A 16845-nucleotide genomic window follows, 5' to 3' on the forward strand; every position below is an offset into this window, starting at 1 on the left:
GTAAGATCACCAACAGATTAATAACTGCACACATGTTGCAATATTCCTGCAACATAATGGATAATAATTTTTTCATATTTTCCTTTGATAAATTTTTTTTCTAAATTTAATAATTTTATAATTCATATACTTATTTCTTTGATTGAAGTTTTTTGTTCTACCGACAATGTTAGTTTTTTTAAATAATTAATTTGCATTAATTAATTAATTTTCTAACAAAATCTTTCGATATCTCGATGGCTCGAAATTTTAGTCGATACGAATTTTCACGCGCTTCCCTATTACAAGACCTGTTGGCAATCCTACATCCAAGCAAAGTGTTTCTGTTGCAATTTTAGTGGGAAACAAAGATGGCTGAAGGATGACAGTATGCAGCTGTCAATTGATATAAACAAGTGATATTTGAAAGAAATTGGAGGGAAAATGTCTCACGTACAATATGTGGATGAATTGGTAAAGGAGTACTTGCTCTTCAGGGGCTTCAGTCAAACTTTGAAGGCTTTCGACAATGATTTAAAGGCGGAAAAGGAAAAAGGATTTAGGGTAAGACTTGTTATATATCGGAGTAACAAGAAAATATCCGAATAAGAGTGTCTTAGGAAATAAATCAAAATTCAGAATAACATGTATGAAATATCGCATCTTAAGTATTGCATGAAATTTTGCATACGAATTATGTATACATATGTAATTGATGAAAAATAATATATCAGTAGCGATTGACAATTTTTAATTGAACAGGTGGACAAAATAGTTGATCAATTAATGCAATATATATATAATTACGATTTGATGTCACTGAGAGAATTATGGGGACACTTAGATACTAGAATGTTTTGTCGACTTGAAAGTCATTTTGCACCCGCAATTAGAAAGTTAGAGAACTCTGTACTAAAGATGTACTTGGTAAATGCAGCTGTGAATGGAAAGCAAGAAAAGATACACGAATTTTTCAACAAAATGACGCCAGAGCTACAAGGCCACTCAGAATGGAAAGAATGGTTTGGTAGGTCCTTTATTCGTTATGAATTTACAACATAGATTTAAATTTTTTAATTAAAAAAAATTTTTTAATTAAAAAAAAAATTAATTAATTAAACGACTTTATTATATGTACGTTTTGCAAAATTGCAGCTTTTGCTTTCATAAAAAATCCTGAAGATAATCCAGCTTATTCGGTACATTTTAGCAAGCAATGGCATGATACTATGTTAGTATCCTTACATAATTTTCTAGCAACCATTTTTCAAGTAAGTGAAAAAGCCTTTACATAATTTTAGAAAGCCAATGTTAATTTTTCCAAATATATGATAAGTTTAACAGATTAATGCTAATGCTTATAAAAAATAATTTATATTTTTTACACTATTTTTTAACACAAAATAAAATAAAACATGTGACTATGATATGAAAGTTCTAGTAAAAAATATAATACGAATGATAAGAAACTTAATATGCCGTTATCTTAGTGTATGCCACAGCCGACATTACTCACAATTGACGAAGATACAAATAAATTAAAACGATTGCAAGAGGAAAATGAAATGTTGAAGCAACGATTGAACGAATCGGTTAAAATAGAAAGCATATCAGATGTAAATCCGGGACCGACACCCCAATATCCCCCCATTATGGACGACTTTTATATTATTGCTCAGTACGTTCACTGTATTTCATATAAGAAAAATTTATAATTTAATATAACCACGAATATTTTAAATAACAGAGAATCACCGCTAATGGAAAATCCAAAGACGTTGAGGAATCTCATAAGAAATATTGGCGGTGGATCCAGTCCGATCTTAAGTAGGAAGCCTGTAACAAATGTGAAAAAAAATGCGGAATCTGAAACAATCTCAACTAAACGAACGAACACGAAAGGGCGAGTGAATTCGATCAGTAAGTCCGAGGCAGTCGCTAAAAGGAGCATCAGCTGTGATTCAAGATTAAATAGTTCTAGGAAAAGAGATTCTTCTATGGACACTACTATCGAAAGAAAAACTAAAGAGAAAATAGATTCCAGTTATATTCTTTTAAGTCAGGTTAAAAAATATTATTAATCTTAGAAAAATTCCAGTGTTAATCATATTATTAGCTTTGTACAACATATATAATATTTACAGGAGGAGTATACAGAGCACAAAACCTCCATAATTCAATGCAAGAGTAATGCAAGTGGATCATATGTTGCGACAGGCGACGCTGATGGTATTATCAAAGTCTGGACACCAATTCCTTCACCAAAGTAAGAAACGTATACTTAATAATAAATAATTTTTTTTTTATCAATATAATATCGACACGTATAATTCTTACTATCTATACTTGTATTAGGACTGTTACTACGTTCACTTCCGCCACCGCGAATTCTAACAAAGCTATCACCTCGCTGGATTGGATCTCGAAAAATGAACGCTATTTTCTACACGGCGACAACAACGGTTTAATTCAATTGCACGATACGCGAGATTGCAAAACGCTGTGGGATATCCAGCATGAGAATTCGCGGATAGTTTCTTTGATTTGTAATCCGATGGAATCAACGTTCGTCTGTTCTGTTTCGAATGGCAATGAGAGCAAATTATTGTTATACGATATAAAAACGAGAAAACTTGAGAGAACGTTACCACTGGAGCAGAACGTCACGGCTTTATGTTCTGCTTTCAATCATAATGGCCAATTACTTATCACGGGATTGTCCAATGGCAATATATTGATACATGATCTGAGGCGAAATGAGATAATAGACAATCTCAACTGCCATTCTAGTCCAATAATTGATATAGAATTAATTAATGATTTTACAAACATATGCGCGCAAAGTGAAGACGGTAAATTATGTCAAAGGAGTTTAAATCATTCTGGGAAGATCTTGTGGGAAACTAAAATTAAGATCGAGAAAAACCCCGTTCATGGAAAATTATTTACTTTTGACCAAAGTGGTAATTATATGTTACTTTGCACACAAACTGGAGGAAATATATATAAGGTATACTTATGTGCAAGATATTTTATAAAAATATGTGATTAATGTTGATCGAGTATATATTTAAAAACATGTTATATGCGATTTTTCTATTTTAGATGCCACCAGGTCCACAAGGAAAAATTTTAGAGTTAGGTGGACATAAAGGTACTCTATGTTGTGACTGGTCAACTGCCAATCAATCGGGAACTTGTATAACCGGTGGTGCAGAAGGGAAAGCACGAGTATCAACACTACTTTCACCATGATATAGAAACAAAATTAGCATTTGTGTAAATTCGTAAGACAAATAGTTACTGATGATATTAATTAAAGATCTTGTAGATATTATTTTATTCACGGTATTAAGTTCATAAGTGACTCGTAAAGTAAGTATATCGTGTTAGACCTCGAGATATTACACTGCATCGCCAAAACGTTGGTAATTTGTGAAATAAAGATTCAACTATTTTATGAAAAGTACACTGAGAGGTACAATGTATCTTATAGTAATTACAAGTGATATAATAATCATATTTTATCTTTTAAAAAGCAATCAGGGACTATCAAATGTAAAATATATAGCGAATATTGTAATTAATTTAAGGAAGAATCATAAATCTCTACAATTATTACATTATAATTTTACGGGTTTTTATAATAAAAAAAGTAAGAAAAAAAAAATAATATAATCTCGTGTATAAAGTTATAATTTAGGAAAATAAAATATATGTACAAAAATGAAGAAAATGTCAATAAATATGAGTCAATTTTAAAGTTGCACATGCACTAATTTCTATTTTTTACAAATAAATTTAAATTAATCAGTGTTATCATAAGTCATTGACGATCGTAAATAATTAACAGATTATCGAAGATGACACAGAATATCAACTATTTATTCTGATTTTTATTCTTTAAAAAATATTACTTTAATTTCTTACCTTTATTTGATTTCAGCATTTAACATGACAAGAGCTTTAAGTGTGGTTTTCTCATGGACCATCTATTAAATGGACCTGTCATATCCAATTGTGGAGACCAGTACCGCCTAAGGGCTTCGGTTATTTCCGAAGGAGTTAATGGTTTCATTAAAAAATTCTATAAATAGAACAAATAATATATCACATACATGTTGCTTTGTGTTAATTTGATTTTTTAAATAACTATAATATGTACCTTATTATGATAGCGCGGTTTAATTGTAACGTAATTAAGTCGTTGTCGATCGATAGCATCACCATGCATTTTACTTTGATCTTGTCGAACCAACAGAGCAAGATCAACAATTTGAGCAACTGTTTCATATGCTAGATAAGACAAAATTGTCTGTGCTTGCTTTGACAAAGTAACATCGCCTATAATTAAAAAAATATGATAATGAAATTGTGATAAGATCTACATGGTACATATAACTTGAATATTAATGAAAGCAATACCATCTAAACAAATCCAATCACAGAACTTGTGGCGATTTTTGTTTGCAAAGGAAACACGGCGTGCTTGGCTGAATTTCAAGTAATGTACTTCATCCATAGACTTTGATGCAATATCTGCACGAATGCATCTACATTGTTTAATATCATCTACAAAGGATGAAGTTTCCATAAGTTCACCTGTATTATCGATCTGTTCCACAAAACTTTGAAATGGAACTTTTTTTTTGGTGCCATTTACTTGTTCAGAGTCAATAGCATTTTGTGGTATATCATTTGCCAAAAGTTTTTGAGCTGAGCATCCCAGTTCTTTCATTTCTGAAAGAATTATATTCTGTTAGAAACAATAGCATATAAATAAACAATTATGCTACATATTTACCAAGATATTTCATAACACGTTGAAGCTTGGTTTTGTCTTTACGTAATAAAAAAAGGAGATCTTCTCCATTGATAATATTGCTCTTCTTTGAACTGGCTCGTCTATCTGCAACCTCACAAGCTCTTCTGATAATTGTTTTCATTTGTTGTAATACAACATCTTCAATAATTTTTGCAGATTCAAATAGTGGTTCACTACAGTCACCAAATCCATACATCATCTGTCGAATTTCTACACAAATTATTTAAACTTTGGTCAGCATTTATTCAACATTAATCTTATTTAGTAACTGCATCCAATGTGCATATACTTTAACAATGTAATAATAAAATAAAAGTTAATATATATATTGTTTATTAGAAATATATTTAATTCATTCTTGAATTAAATTTTAATTATAAAATATTAAATATCTGTAAACGCATATCTCTAAAATTTTTATTGTATATCGGATCTTGTATGTCTAACCTCATAAATTACAATAAGTATCACTTACCTTGAATATAATTAAGTGATTCATTGTTCGATGGTGTTAGAAATGATGTTTCTGCCATTTATGATTATTTTGGTTTATTTTATAAAAATAACAACGAATAAAATATAATGTGTTCGAATGAGAGTAAATGCTAGGTGCCAGTAGCGACGGTGATGGCTCGTAGCAGATTTTCTTGAAACTAAACAAAATTTTAATTGTGTGATTGGCTATGATGGACCAATCAAATAACATTATTTTCTTTTTAGTTACGAAAAAATTTGCTACAAGCCATCACCAACAAGGTAATGTCGGAAGTCGACTTTGAAATTACGAGAAATTTCAACGACAAAATGACATTACGATGCCGATAATTAAAACAAAATTAGAACCTGGAAAGGACGGAAAAATGATTTTAAAACTATTAGGTAAATAACTGAAAGATGTTGTTTTATATTTTCACGAAAAATAATGTATTCAAATATATCTTTACAGAGTGTCGATTCTTTTTTTCAAACATTGTTTTTTGTTCATTGATCGTTTTTAATGTTAATATAATAAGAAATAAATTTCAAATTGTACATTTCAAGATCATATAAATATTTTACGATATAAAGTTGAAAATTTAACCACTTGTAGGCTTCTTACTTAGCCTGTTCTGCCACAATGTGTTCTGGTACAACTTTAGCAACTTTACGAAATTCTTTACACAAAGATTTTGGACACTGCATCTGCGTCCAACTGATTGGCACCATAGCAACACCTGTAAATTAATAAATCATTAATGATAGCAAGAGTGACAGATTGAAAGAACATTCTACCTTCATCACTGTGAGCTATAACTACTCCTAATTCATTTTCTGCAGTGCTTAATTGGTAAGTATGTATCTCTGTCATTGGCATCTATTGAGAAGTATAGGAAAGATCATAGACATAATTTTCAACGATTAAATGTTTTGCAGTACGAAACTAAAGGATACAACTCTTGCAAGTATGATGTCTCCAGGCCGAAAGCATTTGTACATTTCTATTTTGTCTTTGTCAAGTGCTCGGACATCTTCCTTCCTCAATATTCCTCGGTAAGGTCTCGTCAATACTATGTCACCCACACATTTAATACTACATTTACAAAATCTTTGATTGACTATAGTGACTATGGCTGTCACAATGTCTCCTGGTGCAGGAACAATGCTTTGCTCTGTTATACCATGTACTTCGATTGTGCGCGTCTGTAACAATATGCGTTTTTAGAATCTAGATATTTTAGAATGTCGATTACGGTAATATAAAAGATTTACTTTATCGTTTGTTACTAATTTTATGGCTCCAGCAAGTTTGGAGTAGATATAACCTTGCTGCTCGTACGTTCCAAGTCCAGCTACGTTGTTTTTATCGGCCACACATAATCTTTGCCCTTAAAAAATATTCCACAGATTAATTATTCGTGAAGCATTGAATGATTATCTCTAAAAATAAATTAAACAAATAATTACCTGGCACGCAGACGATAAGTTCTTCCTGCTCGGTCATTTTTTTATTACGAGATATATTTCGGAAAGTTATCTGTGAAAATCATTAAATTATTTTAAATAATTGTTCTATCGGTGACATACAAAAATTTTGATGGCCAGAAAATATGACTAGCTATGTTATTTATTCATAAAATATTGAACTTAAAGTTTTTGTAAAATAAATTATTTCAGGTTATGTTAACAACATGCTCGTTTAGATGGCATTACTGCTCCGGTGCAAAAGTAGGAGCCGTTCTTTGTAGTTTGTGAACTGGCTGCACTGAGTAGTTTCCGAAGAGCAAATCGGAACGAGCAAGATGAATTCAAATATTCAATCGTAAAGCACAGATCATATTGATCGGAATCATTTTGATCTGCGACGCGGGAGGAGCCAGTTCAGCCGGGCCTTGATCATCTTAACGTGTACAAAAAAAGATTACGGATTAGAGACATTGAAGTAGCCAGAAAGTTTTATCGGCTGCATTGACCCTCCGTGGTGGAGTAGTGGCCCGATTGTCGAAGGTAAGAAATTGTTAGAAACATTTTTTTCTGTACGTGCCTTCCCCCTTCTCGATCTCCTTTTTTGACGCCGAGTACGGGGGAGTTGTAGAACTCGGTGGTTTTCGTTTGTCTCGGTGGTTCTCGGCCTCCGGTGCTTCGTGGCACATATACTGCGCATTTTGTGTGAGATTCGACGCACACCACAGTAAGGTAACGTACGCTAGCCGCCGTCGTCGAAGTAAAGGCTGTATCTGCATTCCAGTGTACATTTAATCTCGAGATATAAACAGGGTGAAGCGGCGGATTTTGCAATAACGAATTCGGCGGCGATTCGAATGATTGATGAAGTATCGTCGAAGAATGTCCTAATCGACGATCGACTTCTTCTAGGTCTCATTATGAGCGGCCTCGGAGTCAGCTGGACCGCTGGATCTTATCTCGGATCTAAGGGAGACTAGCCTTGTTAGCAAGCTGAACTATGGACTATTACATTTATCTAACCTGATCCACCGAAGTCGGAACACTGTCGTGTCGTGGATTTCTTGGTAAGGCAGTGATGGATACTTCGTGGTTAACATCCTGACACCGTCACACGGTGAGCCGAAAGCCGCGCTCTCTTCGCGCCGAGCCGCAGCACGAGGGGAGAAACGTGCCTCGCAAACTTAATTTTGGTCCCGGCCCTTCCTTCACGATCGTCAGGACACGACCCGGGTCCTGGATTATTCAAGCCAACTTCGCATCTTATCAGGTATCGTGCTCTACCGTGCTTGGACCTTTTAAAATACAACCAAAACAAAGTTTCTTTGTATTAAAAATGTCAAAATAAATTTTTTTTTTGCAGAATTGAAAAACTAGAGCAATAAAAAAGCTAATAAGAAATAGATGAAGATAGAGTAACAAGAGAGAAATTAATTGTTGCATAATTTATCGAGGGAACAGTACTTTAAAAAGGTATCTTGGTTTATACAAATGTCGATACTTGTATTATAAGTTTGCTCCGCTTTATTATCGCGATTATTATACTGCTAGGCTGTCTTCATTATCGTACTATTTTTTGTAATGTTATTTTTCGAATACAGGCTTACTTCATCAATTTCAAAATTGCTCTTAGAGCAAGAGGAGCATCGGTCGAGAAGACGTTGCGACGTCAAGTCAGAATGGCGCTGCCGCCCTGAGAGATAAACCCAGAATTATGATGGTGCCCGTTTAAGACAATTAAGGTGGAACCGGTTAACAACACGTGTTACAACGAAAGTCTTCCCCTTCTCCAGTGAGGCTCCGGTATCGGGCTCATAACCCGGCGTCATGTCTTCTAACTAGGGGCCGCTTAAGCCACCCTTAAACAGCGGCGAAGGTACTGTCCGGCTGGACTATTCGTCGATGTCAGCAATCTGCCGACAATTCTTGCTCTGACCGGTCGATAGTCGACCGGCCAAGTGTTGTCCTGGAACCGTCGAGGCTCGCAGCAGCTTCGAGACCGACAATACTTGTCACGTCGCCGTCGTCCGCGAGATGAAGAGATAGCTGGCCGGTAACTATACTCCGGTTCGACGATGTCATTTGTTACGGCTGTATCAGATGCGCGACACGTACGCTCGCGCGCAGGACGGCAGGGTCCAAAATCGCGGTCGCCGTGACGCGGTGACATGTGCCGAAGAGGACACCGCGGGACCGGCCGAGGCCTCGAGCTAGGCTCGTCGGATCCACGAAGAAGCGAGCCAAGCCGTGACGACTGGTCAGGCCCGTTTCCCCGCGGACGAATACGTGAAGGAGCAGGAAGAACCGCGGGGAGATTGAGTTTAGATTGTGAGAGCTCACTACTCGGTGATGTTGATCACGTTTCCGACGAATTTGGGAGGCCAAAAGGGATCGCAGGAGCGGGAATCGGGCCGTTTGTGATTTTTATAGAGTAAACGATACGAGAATAGACTGCTTAAGACCAGGTGAGATTTAGGATTCTCGAGAAAATCAACATTTATCTGATAGTTTCTTTTTTTCTTTCCACATATTCGCTTCATAAATATTAATAAGTATTAAGTGGAACGCAATGACTTTATTAATATACGAATAATGAAATTAGAAGAAATTAATATACGAATACAAATATAATAAATTAAAAATACCTGAAAAAAAACATCAATCAATTTGGTATTAAAATTTGTTAAATTCAAAACACATTACGAAATATTAAAAAGTTGCGACAAGTTAATGAAAAGTTATTTTGTGAATAGAAACAGATAAAAATTAGCCGGATAATTTTAATTGTCGTATATCTATGGTTAATTATTATGTGAATTAAATTGAATCATAAGACATATCAAAGCTATACGGGAGCGAAGCATCGATATTCAGTGAAAGTCAAAACAGTGCTACTATAGTAGCAAAGGGGCAGGATGATTACAATGATTCGGAAGATTTTGGTGTGGCACTGCGGAATTTGTTGTGTCACAGGATGACAATCGTAGATACCGCGGAAAGTTTTATTCGTCTGGCATTATTAATAGGTGGTACGTGATACGTTTATTCGTCTCAAATCAGCAGAAGCATGCCGGATAAAAGGAACGAAAAAAAAAACTATTTTAACTCCAGTTACAACTGTTTTACAATATATCATGCAGGTCGTCTTATGCGAGAATGTCGAGAATAATAGTTTTATAAGTATATATACGTATGTTTTAAATATAATTATAATATTGTATATTAGAGAGAAGTATTAATTTATTTTTAAGAAATTGTTAGAACAGTATTTAGAAATACTTTAGAATTTTGTAATAGTCTATCTTTTGCTTTAATTGTTTTTTTTTTAATTTACAATTTTAGTTCACAAAAATAGTTATTTAGTTTCTTTCTGGCGAATTACTGTATTCGGCCAACGGATGTCTTAATTTACGAATACATCTTATTGCCTATGGCAACGGAATGAGCAAGACGAATTGCTGCCGATTTGCATTTAAACGGTAGATAAAACATTCCCGGGAGCAAATTAATTTGCCATTTTATTCTTTTTGCGGGCACGATTGCATCGAGTGAGGTGACTAAGCTTTCAAGAACAAGCCGTATATGCGTATCCATGACTTAATCCCTGCTCTCTTTTGCGACTGATCGAGTTGTCCAATTAATAATTATACCCGAGTGTTATTTATTAAAATGCCGTCGTTATATTTTATTAATTGTAAGATATATTTCTTTAAAACGATGGCCAGTTTAAGAAAAATAGATAAAATAATATTTCTTACGAAGATTCTTAAATAAAAAAATTTGATGCAACGCCTAAATTAGCTATTAATAGATTCTACAAATGATTTGAGGTTCGGTTTAATTACAATATTTATATTATATGTTTAGACAAGACGCGCAATTTTCCCTCTCCTCATCGCGCCTCACCCGCGATCACCAGCGATCATATTCGGGCCACGTTGCGGTGCTCGGTGACGGTCGGGGGGGGTGATAGAAGATCTCAGTGCGCCGACCAATTACAGCGCTTCATGGATCATCTGATCGCTAAGTCTACGCAGTTGAGAAGATACGCTGGCCACGCGAAAAGCATTCACGTAGTATCCATCCACCGACATTCGACCGGGCAAATAAAGGTGAGTCGTTTCGTTATTTATTCCACTTTGGCTTCGCGTATTTGTAGTCGGGCGACGATACGCGAGCATTGATGCTGCAACATTCGCGGAGTTGGCGGAACTCCGTACGTGTCGAAAAATAATATTTAATGAAAAAAGATGTTGCGAATTAACTTCTACGATTAATGCTCTTTATAAAGTATTTATGAAGCGGATATTTCGCGCATAATGTAATTATATTCATCGCGTTGTTTATTTTTTTGCACCTAACCTATTTGTACATTTTTATAGTTTTTACATCGATCACTTGATTTTATGTTACAGGTCAATTTCTCCCACGTACTTTCGTCGCCGACATGATGAAATAGAATAAACGAATCGTAGCCAGCTCGTCGTTATTATCGTCTTAGTGCGTTAAAGAGTAACTGTTTTTCGCGAGTGACCTGTGCGCAAAAAGAAGAAAGGAAAATACGTCTCGACACTTCAGACTTCTTGAGAGGAGGAGGAGGCCTAGGAGAGGCAACATGCTTTGGCGGAGCAACGTTGAGGTGCGAATCATTTTTGATTTATATAAAATTAATAGGAAAATTAATAATTAGTAAAGAAGCTTATATTCTAGAAAGATTTAATTTATTAGAGACCATGTTCATGTAATAACTTTATTTTTAACTTTTTAACTGACAAACTAATTAAAGATATATGAGCATTACTTATTAAGGCAGTCAACGTTGTTTTAAGCATTTTTACTATTTAAATTTTATATTTGTATGTTACAGGATCGTAGCTGCATTGCTGTAACTCTGCCACTGCGCATCAAACCAGTCTAATACAGGTATTTATTGCTATAAAATCAATTCATAGTTAAATATCGTAGATAATGCTTGATATACAGCTTCATTCGCTCGCAGACTCATTTTCATTATAAAGATTTATGTATTTGCTAGGGAATCTCTATACTTTTCTGATCCGTCATTGGTAGGGCAGTAACGCTAACAATTTAGTCATGCATTATTCATTAGTTGAGATACTGAAAAAAAAAAAACAAGGAATCAGATAGGCGTAGTCGGTATTTTTGTACAGTCGATTGGAGAATCAATTCGACGATATTCATATGATGGTTGCTTGTTCGAACAGTTATTTGTACGACCCGGATAGATTCACACCTGTGAGCGTGGGTGTCCTTTCTCTCTTTGAAAGATTGCTACATTTACCCGCGACCATTAAGCTCAATCCTTTCACCGATTAGAGTCTTTATAACGACAAGGAAAGAGAAAATGAAAAATTTCACAATATCCGCAGTTGTTTCGTAGAAACATTTTTTAATTTTCTATTTAAGAGACTCCACTTGTTCGAAAGAGAAAAGAAATACAAATTAACTACGGCGGTTGTAATTCGGTAAATGTTCTTGTCGCAAGTTGTGTTATCCGTAACGGAGCATCCCTCTGACACATTGATATTTCATTGCTCGCTAACCCTTTCTGCGTTCGTTCGGCCTCAATGTAATTATATTTGACTTGTATGATTATAGCACGTGCACACATTATTATTTTGGCCTGAATTATTCATGCCGCACGGTTACATGAAAAGAGAGTTCGCGCATCGCGGCCGAAATTGAAGTCCAGATCGTATATCGCGTGATCTATCAAGATGAGCATTAATCCCCGTCGATATCGTTGTTTATTATTATTATTAGCGCTCTCCCAACTTCTTTCCCCCCGTTTCCCCCTCGTTCTCCGATTTATTTTTTATTTCTCTGTCCTTTTTTCTTGGCGCGTCGTTCGCGGGAGACCATGCGGCGCGTCCCGTTCCAGGTAAGAGGATCGTCGATCTCGATCTTGTTGAGGACACGCCTCGGACCCTCCACCCCCGTTGTTTCGCATCGTGATACTTCACTTTTTGACGATTCGATATTATTCGCTGTCTATTTAACATTTATTTGAGCATCGTATAGTTGATAAAGATTAAAAAAAAAAAAAAAACTTTAACACGCACACGCGCGCGCGAAATATATTATTATAATTAATTATATATTTTTTAATTTTGAATAGCTTTAGAAATTAACAGCCGCATATGTGTGCAGTTATTTATTTCGTTGCTTTACGAGCTTGGTGATTTGTTTGCTTTTACCTTAACGCGTTTCAAGTATAAACCCTTTCCTTTTCTTGACTGCCTTTCTTTTTCCCTTGATTTGACAAGCAGACAGAGGAAAGAAAAGAGAGACGAGCTCGAACCAGGCATGTTGTACGTTCGAGCCGAAAGATCAATCACGCGACCATTTTACCCTGTAATCATACGGTTTTGTAACGCCAAGAGACGAGAGTTAGCGACGTTTAGGGTAGCGAACGGCGATTCTGACGGTAATTAACTTTAATTAAAGACGCTGCGGTTAAAGAATCCTTCAAAATTCATAATCAACGCCCTTTCATTTAACCCCGGGAGGCCGCCTGACCTGTACTCTCGGGATTCTCCCTTTTCGGTTCCCTTCTTTTCACAACAGTAACGTACTTATCTCTCTGCTGCATTACACGTTAATTTTGTATTTCTTAGTTGTGAAAATTTGTTTGTGAGGAAAAACTAATTATTTTTATATTAAAACCGTAATTGCATTAAATACTTCGGGAAAATATCAAAATACCTCGTCGTTGAAGTAATTACATCAAATATTCCGAAGATGTATGTCGATTAAAGCTTGTAGAAAAAGGAAAAAAAAATTATGCGAACAAGTAGGAAAGAATCGCATAATTTATAAACGATTTATAATTTTTTTATACACTGAATAATCACTGATGAGTGTTAATTCGCTTTGTATAATATAATAGACATATACTTTTTCTTTTGCTTCTTTACTGTCACGTCATACGGAATGTTTTAAATAATAATACATTATCGCGAGGGCGAAGCGTGCTTCCGCGAAGATTAATATTCGCAGCGACGTGTCGAGGGCCCATAGCACATTTTTACATTCCTGATGTTCGCTCGCATCATTCGAACGATATATTAGGGACCGTAGGACCGGCTCTACTCGAGAAACTATTTTGACATGTTGATTATACACACCCTCTTACCCCAGAAGGCAGCAGAAAAACAGAATTCCTACAATGACGGGCCCCCTCTAATTCTGACGGAGACTCCACTAAACATTTCGACCGCGCGCGCGTTATAATGATCTCCGTAATACGTCCGTCTAACTATATGGTCATGGAGAAGGGAATAATCGCAGGTGGAAGTCTCGTGTTAAACGCAAGGTGCTCAGAGATCCTAATTTTCCCGGGCAGCTTTCGCCTTCAGAGAAAATAGATCGTAACCGCCGCTGTCCATTCAATCTTTAGTCTCTGACAAATCCACGTGTAAAGCAGTAACGAGTTTTAAACCGCATTTTGAATAATTATTGTGTGATTCGGGAAGATTTATAGCTCTAGGTGTGACGTGTCTTTTTCAGTATTGTAGTATTGCCCGATTATTTTAGATTGCGGGAATTGAAATGCGTAAATTTTTTTACTGAAATTTGAGAGGTTACGTTGCTAATTACGACATGTCTCAATCTGTATATTACGTCATATTTTTTATTTATTAATTTCTGTGAATTTTATTGAAGAATACAATCGCTACGCGATTATGCGTAACGCGTGCGTGTATTTGACTTCATGCGCGCTCGCGATAAATAACGCTAATGTGAATTGGGAAATACGCATCTCTTCGCCGCGCGTATAAAGACGTCCGGCGATATAACGAGGGGAATCGCGATACCCATGCAGATAGGTCCCGCGGTGATGAATGCCAGCGCACCTTCGCTAGGACGCTATCAATGGCATCTTCAGCAGCTACCCTGCGACCGGCCTGATCGCAAGTCATTCTCTTCGCGGTCATTCCGTTTGCGACAGTTAATGTAGGCGGAGACTCTCCGGATGATAAAACGCACTTCAAGATACTCTCGATTCGAAATAAGAGAAACAAAGCTGCGAATTTTATACTTGAGATTTATTAAAGTGGCTCACGCGCGCGCGGGCGCGCGCACACATATCCGCACAATAGATCCACCTCGGTCTTTGAAATATGATTTCCGTTTTCTGGACTGAAATCATTGGCAAGGGATGCTTATTTATTTATTTTACTTTAATTTTTTTTTCAAGATTTGTACCTCTCGTTCTCGTTCGTAAATAAATCTCGCGTGTGATTTTCATCCGGTGCATGTTCTTCGTAAACTTATACTTCCACCGGCATTAAACAAATTTTAATTATCCACGGTAAATTCAAGTTAATTCGATTCGTCTTTCCGGGGACTATTTACCGTAGGCTGATTTCAATATGCCCGCGACGGCCGGCCACGCTCGCGTCGCCGATTATTGCGTATAACTTCCGCGATCGATCCTTCGATCCCTCAATTGACGAAGTCCAAATAGCGGACACCGGCCGCAATAGGAGTCTGACGGTACACGCAGGAAATCCGACGGGGCATCGGCAGTCACGCCCCGCGGCTTTAAACTGTTGGTGGATGTAGGAGCGGTTTGTTTTAGACACGGGTCTAATGCACAAGCAACCTGTAATCATCGCCGGGGGAGAACGGATAGAATTGGACATATATCACGGCAAACGAAACGGACCGTTCGGCCGCATAGTAACGCGCGTTCCGAGATTCGAGAGAAAATACTTTCTTGCGCTCTAATGATCTCTCCTCTCTTTCGAAGAACGGGTAATAAATCTATTAAATTACGTCTTTATTTTTATGTTTTTTTTTTTTTTTTTTTTGCAAATAAAAGATCTTTAATTAGAACCGTGCGAACATTAGAAGGTAGCGTAAACATTTTTCAATTTAATTTAACTTGGTGAAAGTCGGTGACATTTATTTCTATCTTATTTTTAAAATTAAATTCCTGGACGTGTATCAGATGTATGTGACATGCGTGTAGAATGAAAATTAATGTAGTCTGAATGGGCGTTTGCATCTTTGTATGCATAACGTTGAAAATTGCATTCGAAAATTCCGCTATTATAGTGTTTACTTCGACTTACGTTCGCGAGATTGCTTAAAAAGAAAAAAAATTTTTTTTTCTTTATGTCTGCGCAAATTTCCGCGAAACTGCCCGCGTTTCGGAGCCAGTCGGTTCGTGATGGAATGAGGGTAGAATTCGGTATTCGCCGAGCGAATTATACTTTCGGCTACTTTGTGGCTTTACCTACCTGCGGTTTACGAAACGATCGGCTATTCATTAATGACCTGTCATTAGGCACTTCACGGGCGATTACCCCGCGGTTCCTCGGAAGTCCCGCGCTCGAATCTCGCAAAACCGAGACCCCTGGATCGTCGATCCTCTTCCTCTTTCACGGGGCCTTGACATTTAGACTCGCAATCGGTCGCAGCTCCCGAAGTCCCGCGAGTCCCTCTCTTCAAATCCCATCGCCTAGGCAATCGCGCTGCCTCTTCCGCAAAACGGTTTACGACATGACTCGTCAAACGTTTAGGATACCTTCGTGACTAAGTCGAGCGTTTCTTCGAGCCAGAAATCGTCCGATCATCGCGTGGCCCCTCCGCTTGCTTGCATCCTTACTCGCATCTCAGAATTTTATGACGATCGCTGTTCGCGGAATTGCCGTTGCGCAAAATGACGATTACTTTTTGCGAATATTTCAAAGTTAAAAAATAAAATTTGTCTGAGTGCACAGCTCTTATCTCTTAAATTGTGGGATAGTTGTAAAAAAAAAAAAAAAAATAATAATAATTGAATGTACAGCTTATACAAGAGTAGAAATCAGGAAAAATGTGTTAGTTATATTACAAATTTCCATATTTAGTGTGAAAGAATTATTTACTTCTTCGGTAATATTAATTAAATTTCCGAATAAACCCCTCGATAAAATCTTTGCGATGCAGCACAATTTTATTTACAACTAATATAATTGGCCGGAGGAGAAACTGTTGCCGAGGAAATTAATGAGATACGCGAATGCCCGCCCGCTTAGAGATATACGCGATTGTGAGATAAGGAGTTTTAGATGATAGCTGAAAACGCG

At 36.5% G+C, this 16845-nt stretch overlaps 3 protein-coding genes and 1 long non-coding RNA gene across 4 annotated transcripts in view; 3 read left to right on the forward strand and 1 right to left on the reverse strand.

The window, feature by feature from the left end:
* Positions 1–146: 146 nt before the first annotated feature.
* Positions 147–3720, forward strand: LOC139113260 (WD repeat-containing protein 91). The gene is made up of 8 exons (XM_070674278.1): positions 147–543; positions 742–1006; positions 1135–1250; positions 1470–1657; positions 1727–2042; positions 2124–2245; positions 2335–2989; positions 3085–3720. Exons 1-8 carry the CDS (start codon positions 424–426, stop codon positions 3232–3234), a joined length of 1932 nt encoding a protein of 643 aa, XP_070530379.1. The 5' UTR covers positions 147–423; the 3' UTR covers positions 3235–3720.
* On the reverse strand, positions 2103–7271 carry Spt3 (Transcription initiation protein Spt3). Its single transcript, XM_070674285.1, has 9 exons — positions 6749–7271; positions 6554–6669; positions 6236–6484; positions 6077–6158; positions 4784–5014; positions 4405–4719; positions 4145–4323; positions 3910–4066; positions 2103–2235 (listed from the first exon to the last, which is right to left on the reverse strand). Exons 1-8 carry the CDS (start codon positions 6783–6785, stop codon positions 3929–3931), a joined length of 1347 nt encoding a protein of 448 aa, XP_070530386.1. The 5' UTR covers positions 6786–7271; the 3' UTR covers positions 2103–2235; positions 3910–3928.
* LOC139113264 (uncharacterized) lies at positions 7162–8217 on the forward strand. Its single transcript, XR_011547660.1, has 3 exons — positions 7162–7288; positions 7658–8015; positions 8109–8217. It is a non-coding gene; the product is annotated as an uncharacterized lncRNA (long non-coding RNA).
* Positions 8218–8350: 133 nt separating this feature from the next.
* LOC139109593 (homeotic protein empty spiracles) overlaps positions 8351–16845 on the forward strand; it is a 52199-nt gene continuing 43704 nt past the window's right edge. The window contains exons 1-4 of the transcript XR_011546857.1: positions 8351–9210; positions 10613–10857; positions 11161–11384; positions 11613–11668. The gene's annotated coding sequence lies outside the window, so the exon portion shown is untranslated. The remainder of the gene's footprint in view (positions 9211–10612; positions 10858–11160; positions 11385–11612; positions 11669–16845) is intronic.

Source organism: Cardiocondyla obscurior, linkage group LG02, assembly GCF_019399895.1.
Source record: "Cardiocondyla obscurior isolate alpha-2009 linkage group LG02, Cobs3.1, whole genome shotgun sequence".
Classification (NCBI taxonomy): domain Eukaryota; kingdom Metazoa; phylum Arthropoda; class Insecta; order Hymenoptera; family Formicidae; genus Cardiocondyla; species Cardiocondyla obscurior.